The sequence below is a fragment of the Schistocerca piceifrons genome, chromosome X, assembly GCF_021461385.2.
Source record: "Schistocerca piceifrons isolate TAMUIC-IGC-003096 chromosome X, iqSchPice1.1, whole genome shotgun sequence".
NCBI classification, from domain to species: Eukaryota; Metazoa; Arthropoda; class Insecta; order Orthoptera; family Acrididae; genus Schistocerca; species Schistocerca piceifrons.
Window position 1 is genome coordinate 91,760,150 of NC_060149.1, and position 18,512 is coordinate 91,778,661.

The window sequence follows — 18,512 nt, forward strand, 5'->3', positions numbered from 1 at the left end:
ATAGGTGGGTCAGATAAAATACAGGATGAGGATGTCCCAGGGAGATGACCTTCTCTCTGGTGATGCCAAAGGAGGATGGAGAGCCTCTGGCTGCATCAGTTGAGGGGTATGCATTGACAATGCATGGGTAGGGTTGAAAGTAGGTGATAACTTTTCCTTCAGAAGGTTTACAACTTTCTTCAGAGGAGGCGCTAGTTGTAACTTTTGCAAAATTTGTCATCATATCTACTCAATGAAGCCGTTCATATTTTTTTCATGCTTCAATGTATGACTTGTGATTGAGGTCTTAGTTTCCTCAGTTTTCTTTTACTTTCTAAAAATTGGGCAAAGTTATGACCAGAAATGATGGTGGATCAAGCAGTTTGTGCAGAGAGGAGATGATTCACAAGGGTGACCACTGTGAGGAGTTCTATGACAATTTGCAGAGATAGGTTCTAAAGTACAGCAGGATGATATGTGATCAATACAGAAACACTAGAAGAACCTCATGAGTGGTGGGAAGTATTGTTTAACATCACATCTATATACAATTAGCTTTACTTTTACTGGTAAGATGTGTCCTTCAAATGCTAATATGACTGCACCTTTGTCAAATGGTTTTCCTTGGGCACTCTCTATACACATCATACAAAATGGATGCTGCAATGTTCCATATTTTCTCTGAGTTCTTCATTAGATTAACACATTAGACCTCTGTGAAAGATAATGCTCTGAGACTTATTAAGGCTTTTGTGTGAGGTAATAGTGACAGGGATATCTCCTAGCTTGGTACAGGTTTGGAGCACTTGAGGTTCCTTCAGTCACTGCTTTAATTAATACAAATAAGAAGAAGAAAAAGAAGAAGAAGAAGAAGAAGAAGAAGAAGAAAAGATACTGTTCACTGCCCAATAAAAGGAGTACAAAAATTTGAATCCCCTACACTAGCTATTAATTTTGTGGTTTTCAGTATTACTTATATTCTCTGTACCTTGTATAATGGCAATTTATTTCTACCATTTTATCTATGTATTATACCACAAATTTAAAAGTTGTAGATTTAATTGTTATCTAAAAAATGTACACGATACATTCTTATCATCTCTCACACCACTTTATTTATTATACAACTTGACAAGATACACATAATAGCCTGACTAAAACACAGTTTTAATTTATTTATCCTCCAAATTTCCTACAATTCAAGTTATGGGTTAATTCACTACTGCATGTGAGTAAACTGAGCAAATGTGTGTGCTTCACATTCCCTAAATTTCAGGCTACGGGTCAATTCTCTAGTGCGTACTAGGAAGAGTGAGTGAGTGAACATATGTGGTGTGTGTGTGTGTGTGTGTGTGTGTGTGTGTGTGTGTGAGAGGGTTGGTTTTTTTTTTTTTTTTTTTTTTTTTTTTTTTTTTTTTTTGAGGGGGGGCGGGGGGGGGAGGGGCGGAGCACATGCATGCGTCAGAGAGAATACAATTGCAAAGCACATACACTACCGGAAAAGTTGTTTAATTGAGAAGATCACATTCATCTTACAACACAAGAGTATCTTTATTCTGAGACTAAAAAGAAAAAAACCATGCAATTAAATTCTGGACTATTCAGTACTCTTTCATTTTTTCCCCCAATTTCTTCAAAAAGAAGAGAGTTCAAACTCGAAATAAATGAGATTTAGTGCCATGTATTCTTGTCTCTGGGATCATCCCAAACCCTTCGCATTGTGGTGAATTGACATTAGATATGTATTTTAGTCTTTAAAATACGAGTAAAATGTAAAATGAAATTCTCATTTCAAAAGTTTGAAACACTGACTCATCAAGTTACGAAAATTCTATGCAGGTCAACATTCATGAAGTTTGGGGTATGAAATGAAATATTAAAAAAAAGAAAAAGACGCAAGATGGTGGGAACTCACTGGGAAGTGACAAGTAACAGATGTTTCCACATATCATGCAACTCCTGTAGTTTACAATGAAGTGGTTAGCGAGCTGACTGTATTAACATTCCAGAAGTGTCAAAACTGGACTGGTGTCTAGCAAAGGAACAAACAAAGTTTAGCACACTGTCAGCGATAACTTCATATGAGTTTGAGGCTAATTCAAGTAAGGATTCAGGAATGAGACAGCATAGGCTTTGCAGAAAACATCATCCTGGTGTTGAACTGAAATGTATTTAATAAAACTACGGAAAATCTAAATCAGGATATCAAGACAGATATTTGAATCCTGCTCCTCCCAAACACGAATACAATGTCTCAATCACTGCATCACCTCCTTTGGTGATAGATGGTAGATTTGAGTGCTAGTGCACTGACTGGAATTCATTAACATGCTCCTTGAACCACTGTTATGCACAATTTTGGCATTGAATTATGGATGAATGACCAATTGCAATTCACTTTCTATTCACGTGTGGAGTAGGAGAAGAATGATAGCTTAAATGCCACTGTGTGCATGGTAATTAATCTTGTCTTCACGGTCCCTTAGAGAGCAAAACATAAGGGGTTCTTTTATATTCCTAGATTCCTTGCTTAATACTTGTACTTCAAACTTTGTAAGTAGGTTTCCGTAGGATGGTTGCCATCTATCTTAAAAAAATATGTGATTTTAGGTTTTTCAACATCTTTATGATGCTCTTCCATGGAATAAAGAAAACTATGATCATTCTTGCAGCTCTTCTTTGCATACATTCAGTATCCTCCATTAGTCCTATTTGGCACAGGCTTGAATAATAGTCTAAGGTGAGTCACATGGGCATTTTGTAAGAAATCTCCTTAGTAGAGTTATTGCATTTCCCCAGTATTCTACCAAAGAATCAAAGACCACCACATGCTTTACCTATGAATGAATCTATGTGATCATTCAATTTCATATCTCCACTAACTGCTACACCGTGGTATTTTTGTGAGTCAGCCGATTCCAATTGTAACTCAATGATGCTGCAGTCAAAGTACATAACATTTAGCATTTTGTGAAGCGCACAATTTTATGTTTCTGAACATTTACAGCAAGTTGCCACTCTTTGCATCAGTATGAAATCTTATGAGGATATGACTGAATATTTGTGGCTCTTTTTTTTGCGATAGTACTTTACTGACAGTTGCATCAACTGAAAAAAGTCTGAGGTTATTATTGACACTGTCTGCCACATCATTAATATGCAACACTAAGTAGAAGGATTCCAACACAATTCCCTGGGGTACACTTGAAGTTGCTTCTACACATATCAAGGACTCTCCATCAGAGATAATATTCTGCATCACTGCTACTGAAAACCTCAATCTAGTCACAAATTTTGTACAATACCCTATATGATTGGAGTTCCTTTAATAAATGTTGCTGTAGCACTGAATCAAATGCTTTCCAGAAACAAACAACTACTGCATTCATCTGACTGCACCAACCCATCATTTTCAGAATGTCATATGAGAAAAGCTCAAGGTAGGTCTTGCACAGTCGATGTTCCTGGAGAGTACAGAGGATACCATTCTAGTTGAGATACCTCATTATATTTAAGCTCAGAATATTTTCTAAGATTCTACAACAGATGTCTATGGTACTGGAGGATAGTTTTGAGGGTAATTTCTTCTACGTTCCTAGTGTCTGTGTGGCGTGAACTCAAGAAAATCCTTCAGAGATCTGTTCAGGGAACTAAGGATACTATTTCCCAATATATTTATTCCTTAATGAAATCTGCCATAAAATATTCCTTTTTATCAAACCAATAGCTCAATTAATGGAATCAATACTAAAAATAAGAATAATATTCATAAAGATTTGAAATCACTTATTTTATTCCACAGACTTATCATTTATTCAGGAATAGGCATTTTCAATAACTTGCCAGCAGCCATAAAAAGTTTGGTTACGAATAAAGTTCAGTTTCAGAGGAGCCTAAAAGATTTTTTGGGCACCAAATCCTTCTACTCTACTGATGAAGTTCATAGAAGAATCAGTTGATGTAAACATTATTATTGACATCAAATGTCATGACTGTTCATAAAATCTGACATCTTTACATCTTTGGTGCAATAACTTGATCAATCTAAATACGTGTTGCAAACTGAATTTTTTTTTGTTCAATGATGTGTGTCTGCGATAGCTTAAGAATCATCACATGCACCTCTGTGTATTATACCATTACATGTTCTGTGACTAGTTACCACTTAACTGAAAACATATTTAAGATTTTTTGATTTATTGCACATTCATGAGTACCATTTAACTTAGGAACTGAGGAAGGATATTGGTATCTCTCTTTTCTTGTAAATATGTATTATTATCTGTTCTTGTTTTATGACATGTTTTACATTCTTGAGGATCTCCTCACTGTGGATACATGGAACAAAAAGTTCATCTGATCTAATTTAAGTCATGAGCATCTAGGCATGAACTCCAGTGCTATGGACAGTGTTGGGTCATGTTAGATAACTCGTACAATTCTTGTGGTGAATCTTCTTGTGAGTGGGACAAATTACTACTACTACAAATAACTACTACCACAGGATTCAATTCTGGGAGCACTCTTGTTCTTGCTATATATACATGATTTTCATATTCCATAGATAAAGCAGAAAGGGTCTCTTTGGTGATGATACACATATAGTAAATGAGCTCAACAGAGATGCAACAGAAGAAGGAATAAATGAAGATTAATTGATCCTCGATAAATGGCCTATCCATTAATGTTGAAAGTGATACAAAATGGATCAAGCATGTGAGGTTGCTATTAAGGAAGGGAAATGGTCAACTTCATTATTTTGGGAGAATTTTAGAAAAGTGTCAGTCATTTATGAAGTCAACCACATACAGAACACTAACGCAACCCACTTTGGAACACTGCTCAAGTGTTTCAAAACCGCACCATGTCAGACTACAGGAAGCCATTGAAGCAATTCAGACACATGCTGCTAGATTTGTTACTGCAATCAAAACACGGGTATTACAGAAATGTTCCATGATCTGAAATGAGAGTCCATGGAGGGAAGACATACTTTTTGTGAAACACTTTTGAGATAATTTAGAGAATAGGCAGTTGTGATTGACTGCAGAGCGATTCTACAACTACCAATGTACATTTCGCATAAGGGCAGTGAGAACAAGACAAGACAAATTAAGGTTTGTATGGAGTCACACAGAGAGTTGCTTTTCCTTTGCTCCATTTATAAAGTGGAACAGGAAAGGGAATGACTAGTATTGGTGCAAAGTACCTTCCTCCATACATCATATGATGGCTTGCGGAGTATGTAAGTAGATGCAGATTTAGACTAGGAACTAATAATAATAATAATAATAATAACAATAACAATAATAATAATAATAATGTTAATCTGTACTACTATATAAAGAATCAAAGATGAGGTGACTTACCGAACGAAAGCGCTGGCAGGTCGATAGACACACAAACAAACACAAACATACACACAAAATTCAAGCTTTCGCAACAAACGGTTGCTTTGTCAGGAAAGAGGGAAGGAGAGGGAAAGACGAAAGGATGTGGGTTTTAAGGGAGAGGGTAAGGAGTCATTCCAATCCCGGGAGCGGAAAGACTTACCTTAGGGGGAAAAAAGGACAGGTATACACTCGCACAAACACACATATCCATCCGCACATACACAGACACAAGCAGACATTTGTAAAGACAAAGAGTTTGGGCAGAGATGTCAGTCGAGGCGGAAGTACAGAGTTAAAGATGTTGTTGAAAGACAGGTGAGGTATGAGCGGCAGCAAATTGAAATTATAAATTAGCGGAGATTGAGGCCTGGCGGATAACGAGAAGAGAGGATATACTGAAGGGCAAGTTCCCATCTCCGGAGTTCTGACAGGTTGGTGTTAGTGGGAAGTATCCAGATAACCCGGACAGTGTAACACTGTGCCAAGATGTGCTGGCCGTGCACCAAGGCATGTTTAGCCACAGGGTGATCCTCATTACCAACAAACACTGTCTGCCTGTGTCCATTCATGCAAATGGACAGTTTGTTGCTGGTCATTCCCACATAGAAAGCTTCACAGTGTAGGCAGGTCAGTTGGTAAATCACGTGGGTGCTTTCACACGTGGCTCTGCCTTAGATCGTGTACACCTTCCGGGTTACAGGACTGGAGTAGGTGGTGGTGGGAGGGTGCATAGGAGAGGTTTTACACCGGGGGGGCAGTTGCAAGGGTAGGAGCCAGAGGGTAGGGAAGGTGGTTTGGGGATTTCATAGGGATGAACTAACAGGTTACGAAGGTTAGGTGGACGGCGGAAAGACACTCTTGGTGGAGTGGGGAGGATTTCATGTAGGATGGATCTCATTTCAGGGCAGGATTTGAGGAAGTCGTATCCCTGCTGGAGAGCCACATTCAGAGTCTGATCCAGTCCTGGAAAGTATCCTGTCACAAGTGGGGCACTTTTGGGGTTCTTCTGTGGGAGGTTCTGGGTTTGAGGAGATGAGGAAGTGGCTCTGGTTATTTGCTTCTGTACCAGGTCGGGAGGGTAGTTGCGGGATGCAAAAGCTGTTTTCAGGTTATTGGTGTAATGGTTCAGGGATTCCGGACTGGAGCAGATTCGTTTGCCGCGAAGACCTAGGCTGTAGGGAAGGGACCGTTTGATGTGGAATGAGTGGCAGCTGTCATAATGGAGGTACTGTTGCTTGTTGGTGGGTTTGATGTGGATGGACGTGTGAAGCTGGGGCCATTGGACAGGTGGAGGTCAACGTTAAGGAAAGTGGCATGGGATTTGGAGTAGGACCAGGTGAATCTGATGGAACCAAAGGAGTTGAGGTTGGAGAGGAAATTCTGGAGTTCTTCTTCACTGTGAGTCCAGATCATGAAAATGTCATCAATAAATCTGTACCAAACTTTGGGTTGGCAGGCCTGGGTAACCAAGAAGGCTTCCTCTAAACGACCCATGAATAGGTTGGCGTACGAGGGGGCCATCCTGGTACCCATGGCTGTTCCCTTAAATTGTTGGTATGTCTGGCCTTCGAAAGTGAAGAAGTTGTGGGTCAGGATGAAGCTGGCTAAGGTAATGAGGAAAGAGGTTTTAGGTAGGGTGGCAGGTGATCGGCATGAAAGGAAGTGCTCCATCCCAGTGAGGCCCTGGACGTGCGGAGTATTTGTGTATAAGGAAGTGGCATCAATGGTTACAAGGATGGTTTCCGGGGGTAACAGACTGGGTAAGGATTCCAGGCGTTCGAGAAAGTGGTTGGTGTCTTTGATGAAGGATGGGAGACTGCATGTAATGGGTTGAAGGTGTTGATCTATGTAGGCAGAGATACGTTCTGTGGGGGCTTGGTAACCAGCTACAATGGGACGGCCGGGATGATTGGGTTTGTGAATTTTAGGAAGAAGGTAGGGGTGCGGGGTGTTGGTGGGGTCAGGAGGTTGATGGAGTCAGGTGAAAGGTCTTGTAGGGGGCCTAAGGTTCTGAGGATTCCTTGAAGCTCCGCCTGGACATCAGGAATGGGATTACCTCGGCAAACTTTGTATGTAGTGTTGTCTGAAAGCTGACGCAGTCCCTCAGCCACATACTCCCGACGATCAAGTACCACGGTCGTGGAACCCTTGTCCGCCGGAAGAATCATTTGCGAAGTGTCAGCCAGCAAGAAATTTCTTAGAATGAGAAAAGAAACGGAAGTCAGATGGAGCTAGGTTGAGACTGTAAGGAGGGTGACAGAACTGTTCTCAGTGAAATGAATTGAGCAGCATCATTGTTCTGTGTGTGATATGTGTTATCGCACTTTCATGCTCAAACACAATACCACAACTCAATACTTCACACCTTCTGTTCTGTATTGCACACCATAACTTCTTCAATGTCTCACAGTAAGCTATGTCACTGATTATTATGTCTTGTTCCATCCAGTCAACAGACAAAATTTCTCGACAGTCCAAAAACATGGTGCACATAATTTTTTTGAAGAAATTGGTTTTCAAGGAACCAGTATGCTCCCATTCCAGTTTTATTTCAGGTGTCTCGTAACAAATCCATCTCATTGCCTGTGGCAATCCATTTCAAAAAATCATTTCCTTCGGTTGCTTAATGCTACAAAAAGTCCAAGGCTGCTCCCATGTATTTCGGTTTTTGAATGTCAGTTGGTGTTTTCAGTACCCTTCGTACCCACAATTTTTTGCAGTGCAAATGTTCAGACACAGTTTGTGTAATAAAGATCATGAAATGTTTTGAAAATGTATTGAAATAATCAGAAATTGTTACACGCCTATCGAAATGAACTTGTGTGTCAATCCAGTGCACCAATTCTTCAGTGATCAATGATGAGCATCCACTGTGCTCTTCATTGTGGATGTTTTCCCTTCCTTTGGTAAACATGCTGACCCACTTTCGCACCATCCCTCCACTCATCATGTTCTCTCCATAACTTTCACTTATCTGATAATAAATAAAATAAATAATAATGTATTTCAACATGCACTCATTCTACAAAATATCCTGGCCCATCTTAATGGCATACCTAATTTCAACCATTTGGCAGACAGACCACATCCCTAGTTCAAGACCTGTCCTATTCACCCACCCAGACATGTCTGCTTGTGTCTGTATGTGCGGATGGATATGTGCGTGTGTGCGAGTGTATACCTGTCCTTTTTTCCCCCTAAGGTAAGTCTTTCCGCTCCCGGGATTGGAATGACTCCTTACCCTCTCCCTTAAAGCCCACTTCCTTTCGTCTTCCCCTCTCCTTCCCTCTTTCCTGATGAAGCAACAGTTTGTTGCGAAAGCTTGAATTTTGTGTGTATGTTTGTGTTTGTTTGTGTGTCTATCGACCTGCCAGCGCTTTCGTTCGGTAAGTCACCTCATCTTTGATTTTATATATAATTTTTCCCACGTGGAATGTTTCCTTCTATTATACTACTATATAAAGACATAGTTTAAAACTGCTGTCAAAAATTTTGAAAGACTCTTGACTGATTTACTTCAGATTTTTACACAATACTTGGATAAAAGTTTGGACAGACATATAATACGCATTTTTTAATACATATCGTATATAAAATGTATGTTGTTGTTGTTGTTGTTGTGGTCTTCAGTCCTGAGACTGGTTTGATGCAGCTCTCCATGCTACTCTATCCTGTGCAAGCTTTTTCATCTCCCAGTACCTACTGCAACCTACATCCTTCTGAATCTGCTTAGTGTATTCATCTCTTGGTCTCCCTCTACGATTTTTACCCTCCACGCTGCCCTCCAATACTAAATTGGTGATCCCTTGATGCCTCAGAACATGTCCTACCAACCGATCCCTTCTTCTGGTCAAGTTGTGCCACAAACTTCTCTTCTCCCCAATCCTATTCAATACTTCCTCATTAGTTATGTGATCTACCCATCTAATCTTCAGCATTCTTCTGTAGCACCACATTTCGAAAGCTTCTATTCTCTTCTTGTCCAAACTATTTATCGTCCATGTTTCACTTCCATACATGGCTACACTCCATACGAATACTTTCAGAAATGACTTCCTGACACTTAAATCAATACTGGATGTTAACAAATTTCTCTTCTTCAGAAACGCTTTCCTTGCCATTGCCAGCCTACATTTTATATCCTCTCTACTTCGACCATTATCAGTTATTTTGCTCCCCAAATAGCAAAACTCCTTTACTACTTTAAGTGCCTCATTTCCTAATCTAATTCCCTCAGCATCACCCGACTTAATTAGGCTACATTCCATTATCCTTGTTTTGCTTTTGTTGATGTTCATCTTATATCCTCCTTTCAAGACACTGTCCATTCCATTCAACTGCTCTTCCAAGTCCTTTGCTGTCTCGGACAGAATTACAATGTCATCGGCGAACCTCAAAGTTTTTATCTCTTCTCCATGAATTTTAATACCTACTCCGAATTTTTCTTTTGTTTCCTTTACTGCTTGCTCAATATACAGATTGAACAACATCGGGGAGAGGCTACAACCCTGTCTTACTCCCTTCCCAACCACTGCTTCCCTTTCATGTATACTACTATACAAAGGCAAATCATTGTTCACCATTGTTACCAAAAATCTCTCTACATTTTTTTAAAACAACACTGCACAGATTTCCTGTTACAACCGACTGTGAGAAAGTAAATGCTGTGCAATGCTCTGCTGATGAAGTGTGGTTTCATTTTCTTTCTTGCAGTCAGTTTTAATTACGATAGCAGCACATTTAAACATCAGACTAACTGTTTCTCCCATATATATTATTTCTCCTTTTATACATAATTTTAAACAAAATTTGTACACACAACTATGTACTGTTTTGTTTTCTTTCTCGCAATCTGTTTTAACAGAAAACAGGAAAGTTGTATTTATGGCTTATGATTATACTACTACTACTACTACTACTACTACTACAGAATCTGAATCCTCCTGCACTTTGTAATCCAACCTGTTTGCAAATTAAAACTGTGCAAAATACTGTCACTGAAGCCACTATCCTCACAGACCCAACAGTAGGAAAGGTCTCTCATACCCGATATACAAATGATCCCAACCAGTTCACCCATTCACTTTAAGCTACTTCAGATCCCAATCACAGTTTTGTTGGCGCGTCAAAGAGAGAGGGGGGGGGGGGGGGGAGGAAATGGACAGAGAGAGGTTGTGGGGGGAGGTGAATGGACACAGAAATAGCGGGGGGAAGGAAGAGATGGACAGAAATAGGGTGGGGGAGGAGGAGATGGGGAGAGTTAGGGGGAGGAGGAAGAGATAGACAGAAATATGGGGGATAAGCTCCAGCTCTGGACTTTGGAAATGAGGAATGCCCAATTGGAAATCAGGGAACCTAGTTGTAAACGCAAAAATGCAGATTTCAGAAACAAGAGCATATATTGTTGTTTTAGAAAGTAGATAATTAACTGCCTTCAGAAGCTGGAGATGTGATTCAGTTCTCTGATAATGTGAGGGGGATACTTCCAAAGCAAGGTTCCTGCTACCAGGAAGAGTTATGGAAGCCTGCTGTGTGAAGGAGGGAGATGAGAGGATTGTGATCTGGTGGGTGTGCTGTTCCAATAACAGCGTTAAGGTCATGGAGAAATAAGAGGGACTGTATACACTGAGCAAACAGTAAAGTAGACAGACAGTATGGAAAACTGCACTTCTTCATAGGTATCCAGGATAGTTGTGCATAATAAGGTGACAAAAGATCAAAATGATGAACATCACAGGTGTATTGTGTGCAGACGTTTCATCACCAGCTCCAAGTCTCATCAGCTTTCCCGAGAAAAACATTGAAGCATAACACTGCAGTAAACAAGAATTCGAATCACAAACATTTGTACAAGTTTCTTTTACAGGCCCAAATGGAAGAACATTTTATATTTTTGTAGGGGGTGGGAAGATACTGGTGTCTTCTTACAAGATGTTGCTCTGTGTTAAGAGCAATGTTTGTGGCATTTAGGATTCCTGAAATTTAGGGCTAACGAGCAAAGAGTAACCAACAAGGATAACTTCGGTTTTGGATGGATAGAACTTTAACCCCACTTTCTGTACTCATTTTGATGATGCATACATGTCAACAATGACATTCTCAATAAATGTTCTAAAGTTCATTAGTTTTGTACTTACATATAACTGGAGGTCATCACCATGCAAATTGTATTTACAATGGGACAGAACTGATGATATGTCATTGTTTGGATCATAAGTTATTTTTACTGCAGCAAACATTGTGTTTCAATATTTGTGGAAGCCTGATTCCTATTTGTAGTTAAGTAGTTGGTAAGCTGATTTTGTAAGGTCTTGGATAACAGCAGTAGAATACAAATAGTGCAGTAGTAATAGAGTGTTACAGCAGTGTCTTTCTTCTGTAGTGGTTTGGTAATTCTGTGTTCCAGGCCATTGTCAAAATGAAGGATGAGTGAAGATTTCTGTTATTGTGGTTAGTGGTGCGTTAATAATATGCTTCCTCATCAACCATCGTGTAAAGTAAATACTACATACACCAAGTGTGATGGATTTTTTGATATTATTATCGGCAACACAATTTTTTCTGTGTAACATCATCCATCCTCTTGAAATAATCAATAAGTCCTATTTTTTATCTGCAGTTCAATAGTGGATGTCAATGAAGACAAGGCAGATTCATTCAGAGTACAGATGGCCTGTGTCTACTCGCAATTACAGTATGAGTGTGAATTATTTTGTATTTATTATAGATCAGCTGTCTGTATGTGTCTCACCTCTGGTTGTAAGCATAATGATTTTCTGAGGTTGAGTTTTGCTTGCACTTCCAATATGTAGCACCTGAGGCTCATAAGCTGTATTAGCTCATCTGTTGAACAAAACCCTGATTTTCTTCTCAGATTTTTTTGGATTTGGGGAAGCCTATTTATCATACCTTAATGTCTGTTAAATCTATCAGTAAAACCACGCAGTTCATCATTTATGTCCTGGAAAGAGACAGTAATTGTTTCCCAAGCTCTCTCTTGCACTTTGTCCACAGGTTCAGATAGACTAATGCACTCTTGCCTGTACATAGTTAATTGCAGTTTGTTTATTATAAAGTCAAGCAGTGTCCTGAAAATTTATATATATATATATATATGAAAGTGCTGGCAGGTCGACAGACACACAAACATACACACAAAATTCAAGCTTTCGCAACAAACTGTTGCCTCATCAGGAAAGAGGGAAGGAGAGGGAAAGACGAAAGGATGTGGGTTTTAAGGGAGAGGGTAAAGAGTCATTCCAATCCCGGGAGCGGAATTTTGTTGGGTACTGTACCTTATAACTGCAACTGCCTCCAAAAAACTCCGTTTACTCATTCTTTTACACATCTTACAATCCAAGAATCAGAATGACACAAAATAAAATGCATTTTGTTATAGCACTGTGATACATACCAGCAGCCTTGCAAGGTGCTTTGAAGCATTAGTTGTTAAATGGTTGTTCCATATCACAAGAATGCAGAGTCCCGCCCCAGATGGCTGTTCAGCTAGTCCATCAGCTATATGGCAAAGGCCGGCATCTTGAATGTTGTTGTTACTGTAGCAATGTGTTCATTACAATGAATAAACAAATGTCACAGCAAAAAACACAGTCTGTATGTTCATTAATCATATCTCACCTAATGTCAAGTAGTTGAAGAGTTTCATTTGCACGAAGCAGGGCACCAATCTGTATAGCATCTGTTGGGCCAAGATTGTTGTCAGCCAAATACAATTCCTTCAGAGCACTGTTTAATTTCAGAGCAGAAGCTGAAACAGTCACAAATTTCAATAATAACATGAGCAATTTTGTATATACAAAAATAAAGCAGATTATTTCAGATGACCTTTTGATTTCTTTGGAAAGAGTTATAAAAGACAAATTTCCAGCTATACAACTAAGTTATTGACTATAGAGAAGTTACCAGTATTCTGGGTAAAAAATTACTGCTACTGACATATTATGATGTGTTTCCAGCCTGTGGAGGGCATAAAATTTGAGATGTGTCTAAACTGTGCAAGTGCCTGACTACAAATCCAGTGGCATGAAGTTTTTTTCCCAGTTGGCCTTCGATTTTTTCCCGTAACTTCTTGCTTCTTTTACCTCTGGCAATGATTTGTTAATGTGGAAAATGCCAAGTTGCATCATGGTTGGGAGTCCAAATTAAACTGTGGGCTCCCCTTTAACTGGCTGGGTAAAGAAGGCAAGGGTATATAATCTCCAATAGAGCTACATTTAGTAAAGCTCTGTGGTGTTCAAACCAATCTCCAATAGAGCTACATTTAGTAAAGCTCTGTGGTGTTCAAACCAATCTCCAAGTTGAGGACAGTTATTACTTATGTCCAAAGGATGGAAAAAGAACTTTTTTTACACATTCACAGACATTCATAAAAGGTTATAAAAGTTGGAACACACATAATGAACTCTTAGAAAACAAACTGAGCACTTCTGTACTTGTCTGGTGGCTGTTATTCATCATGGAAACAGTGAAATATGGCAAATAGTACATCATAATTGTTTTGAATCTGTCAATAGGTATGGCACAATTTTTTATGTCTTAAGGAAGCTCAAACAGTACATCATGGATACTAGAGCTGTACCCTCCCTTATCTTTATGAAATTTTTATCTTTTTATACAACAATCTGACATTTTTTAATAAAATCATTCTGACTACATTTGCAACACATGAAAACAAAGAAAACTTTTTGTTTTCCACACAAAAACTAAAGTTATGAGATTAAGCACACACAAGCATTTATATGAGAGATAGCTGTGGTGTTGGAGAGAGGAGAACTAGGGTGGGAGGGGGGAAGGGGATAGGGGGGAGGGGGATGAGAGAGAGAGAGAGAGAGAGAGAGAGAGAGAGAGAGAGAGAGAGAGATCTTTGTGACGGTCAACTGCAGGATCCATCGTGCAGGTATGGGCTTTAAATGAGTACCCATGTTAAGGGCGTAATGTGAGTCTCAACAATCGGAGGAAACCATTGTTGTTAGGATCATCTGCCATGGGTCACAATGTACTGATGACATGGGCTACTAACACTTACTGCAAGAGGTGAACATGGAGTAAATCACTGTGTCAGATGACGAATGACAATGATGGTGACAACAACAATGACGACGATGACAACAACAACAACAACAACAATAACAATAATAATAACAACAAAAACTACCACCACCAGCAAGCAGCCATACTGTCCAAAGTGCTCATATCATTAAGGTTCAGTTGTACAATCATATTTTAAAGCATGGTTGGCAATATGTGGAACAGACTAACTACAACACAACTGTATCTATTGTACAATATATTATATTCCCCATTTTATTATACCACAAACAGAATGCCATTCTGTTAGACTGACAATACATATCAAGTTAATTTAATATGTTTGTGAGCTAAAGTTGTTACGCAACAGAAGTATTTTCCCCCAATGAAAACCTGAGGTACACAGATGTTGATGTTCGTCCTTTTCATCATGCACAAGTGCTGCCAACCATTGGGCACCACTATGAAAATATCAGTAAGTCAGTGTGCAGCAGCTTGTGACCACCAGAATACAAAGATGTGGTTGGTTCGCTATATTCCACTGTATAGTTGAATATTGTTATTTTTGATGGTAATTATTGAATGATCATTTTACTATTTATTACAATAGAAAATATTTCATAATTAGTTATCTTAATCCATAAAATGAGCCAAGTGTACAAAGTATGTTTTGAAAACAGGTACATATTTTTGTATAAATATTGCATCCAAAAATCATTAAAAATTCGCCTAAGACCATTACCACATAAATAGAGAAATATTCTCTTCTCCAGAAAAAATTCAGGTCTGAAAGAATTAAACTGTCAGAATTACACTCTTGAGCATACACTAAAACAAGTGGACATCAAAGTGTGCTCTAAGAATTTACTGGAAAAAAAAGTTACTGGATGCAGTCACAACTATTGAACAGTTAATGAAAAAGATTTTAATAGCCTTGAAAGTTACATGTCACAAAACACTGTATCTTGAAGCCAGTTAAAGGATTAGATATTAGTTGTTCAGCCATTACATGATGTGTCATGTAGTTCTAAACATCAGAATACATTTATTTAGGTAACATACTTAAGTGATTAACATTGCAAGATCACAGGTTAACATAAGTGCAAGATAAGCCACTGCAAATGTGAAATGCTGGTTTATTAATAATCAGTGTAACTGCCAGAATGTTGAATGCAAGCATGCAAAAATGCACACATTGTGTTGTAGAAGTGCTGAATGTCAGTTTGTAGGATGGAGTTCCATGGCCGTTGCACTTGGTTGGTCAATACATGGACGGTTAGTGCTGGTTGTGCATGTTGTTGGATTTGTCGTCCGATGATGTCCCATATGTGCTTGATTTGAGACAGATCTGATGTTCAAGCAGGCCAAGGCAATATGCTGACACACTGTAGAGCACATTGGGTTACAACAGTGGTACATGGGCAAGCATTATTCTGTTGGAAAACACTCCCTTGAATGTTGCTCATGAATGGCAGAACAACAGGTCGAATCACCAAATTGACATACAAATTTGCAGTCAGGATGTATGGAATAGCCATGAGTGTGCCCCTGCTGTCACATGAAATTGCACCCCAAACCATAAATCCAGGTGTAGGTACAGTGTGTGTAACACACAGCAGGTTGGTTGCAAGCCCTCAACCGGCCTTCTAACCAACAAATGACCATCACTGGCACTGAGGCAGAACCATCTTCCATCAGAAAAACATAACAGATCTCCACCCTGCCCTCCAATGAGCTCTCGCTAGACACCACTGAACTCACAAATGGGCGGTGGTTTGGGGTCAGTAGAATGCATGCTACAGGATATCTGACTCGGATCTGTTCTTGAAGTAACGTGATTTGTAATAGTTTGTTGTGTCACTGTAGTGCCAAATGCTGCTCAAACTGCTGCCTTGTCATCTTGCGACCATACATCTCGTGACCACCACTGCCAGCAAACATGTACAGTGGCTACATTTCTGCCAAGTCTTTCTGCAATATCACAGAAGGAATATCCAACTTCTCACAGTCCTGTACATGACCTCATTAAAACTGACTGGGGTGCTGGCAATGGCATCTTTGTCACCTCAAAGGCATTCTTGACTAACACCAATTCACCATATTTAAGACTGAAAGTAACTAATGCTCATGACTGTTGCAGCATGTATTTAAAGCAAACCTGATTTGCATCCTCATAGTGGTGCTACCAGTGCCACTGTTATGCGACTGCTGTGAAATTTTAATAGAAATCATCTTTCAGATGTAGAAACACACCTACCAACTGCGGTTTATGTCACACAACTTCTTCTTGGTGTTCTGATTTTTTTTCTCTCAGTGTATATCATTGCTGCAATGTTGTATTTTATCTGGATTTTGGAGGAATAGTAACTGTGGCATACCTAACTTTTGCTTGTGTAATCACCTCTAACAGTTAAGGGGGCTGGCATGGGGTAGTGGGACCATGAATATGCAAATCAACAGGTAAGAATCACAAAAATTACTTCATAAATATTTAATAGATACTAGAAAGTCTTAAATCTGAATATTTTAAGCATTCTGGAACCTGTTCATTGTTATAGGACAACGACAGCAGATTTTCATATTATTCCTTATAATAAGAATCTCACATTGTATATGGTACCTTCTGATTAAGTGCACATATAATGAATCTTCTTTATCATGTATACGGTTTTACAATTCACACAACTGTGCCAGTTCACCATCAAAATATCTGAAATTTTTTTAGCTGCATCACATAATGAATGCAATATGTAACATAAAATGCTTTGCACTGTATGTATTGCAGATGAAAACACCGTGGCAACAAAATATTTATACAAATTACACACAGATTATTAATGGAGTCCTGATTATAGCTTCTTCGTGTTTCTTTGAGCCGTATGCATCAGATGAAACAAGAGAAATGTAAATTAACAGGTTACTATATATACTCATTTTCCCAGCATTGAAATTCTGTCTGTAATGAAATTAAAAAATGCGATTTCTTTTTAATTCATGGTCTTCATTCTGTTGAAACAGATGAATCAGTTTGTTATGCTTTAGTATGAATACTTTATTGAAAATATTATATTTATAATGGTGAGAGCACAAATAACGAGTAAACCATAGACTATATCTCAAAGTCAATGAACAAAAATGAAATCAAAGAACAAAGAGGATTCATTGGTATACAATGCAGCTCATAATAACATAGCATCTTTACCACTCTTCATCAATCTCCCCCACCCCAACCCCCAGACCTCTCTTTATTGTTTGATTTCATGACTGTTCATTGATTTTTATATTTATTCTTTGGTTTACTCGAGTCATTCATGTTATCACATGTATGTTATAAATGTTGTTGATAAAGTATTAATAGTAAACACAACATTTTTGTTGACCACTAACACTTCAAATTGTGCAGCACTGCATGCTAAATATGAGACAGTCACATGAATTGCACCATGTATTTTCCGCGCACTGACTCTTAATTTAATTAGCTGACATAACCACTGACAAGACCAAACACTGTTACATCATTGCTGCTCTTAACAAGGACACGGTCATGGAAAATCCAGGATTCTTGAACTCACCATCAAGTGCTGACAAATACACTTACATTAAAAGTGCTCTGATCAGTCGCTTGTCTCAATTAGAAGCCAAATGACTGCAAATGTTACTTCACACAAAGGAATTGCGTGATTGCACTCCTTCTCAATTGCTGCATCATCTATGGACCATGGCAAGCAATTTTGTTAATGAAGACATTCTCAAAAGTATCTGGCTGTCACACTTACTGCCTACTACACAGGAGATACGCATTATATATACTGGCAACTTCAACCTCCTACCAAAAGTGGTGGACCATATTGCCAAAATGTATCTGTCCACATGTGTTGCAGCAGCATTTCCACAATCAGAGAATTGCCTGGTCTCATTACAAGCACAAATCACTGAGTTTACCAGACAGGTTGCTGCTTTTTAGACACAAGATGTCTGTCTCCCATCGCAGTGCCAACGATCACCAAGCAAACACCACTGTTCGCCTTCAGCTGAAAAAGGTATGCTGGTAGCATACATGATTTGGTTCAGAAGCACAACAATGCCGTTTCC

The 18,512-nt window shown here is 38.9% G+C and overlaps 1 protein-coding gene across 1 annotated transcript in view; it reads right to left on the reverse strand.

The window, feature by feature from the left end:
• LOC124722193 (protein phosphatase 1 regulatory subunit 37) overlaps positions 1–18,512 on the reverse strand; it is a 242,714-nt gene that overhangs the window by 34,795 nt on the left and 189,407 nt on the right. The window contains exons 6-7 of the mRNA XM_047247391.1: positions 13,011–13,140; positions 12,787–12,928 (exon numbers count right to left, since the gene is read on the reverse strand). Coding sequence (XP_047103347.1) covers positions 12,787–12,928; positions 13,011–13,140 — 272 coding nt within the window. The remainder of the gene's footprint in view (positions 1–12,786; positions 12,929–13,010; positions 13,141–18,512) is intronic.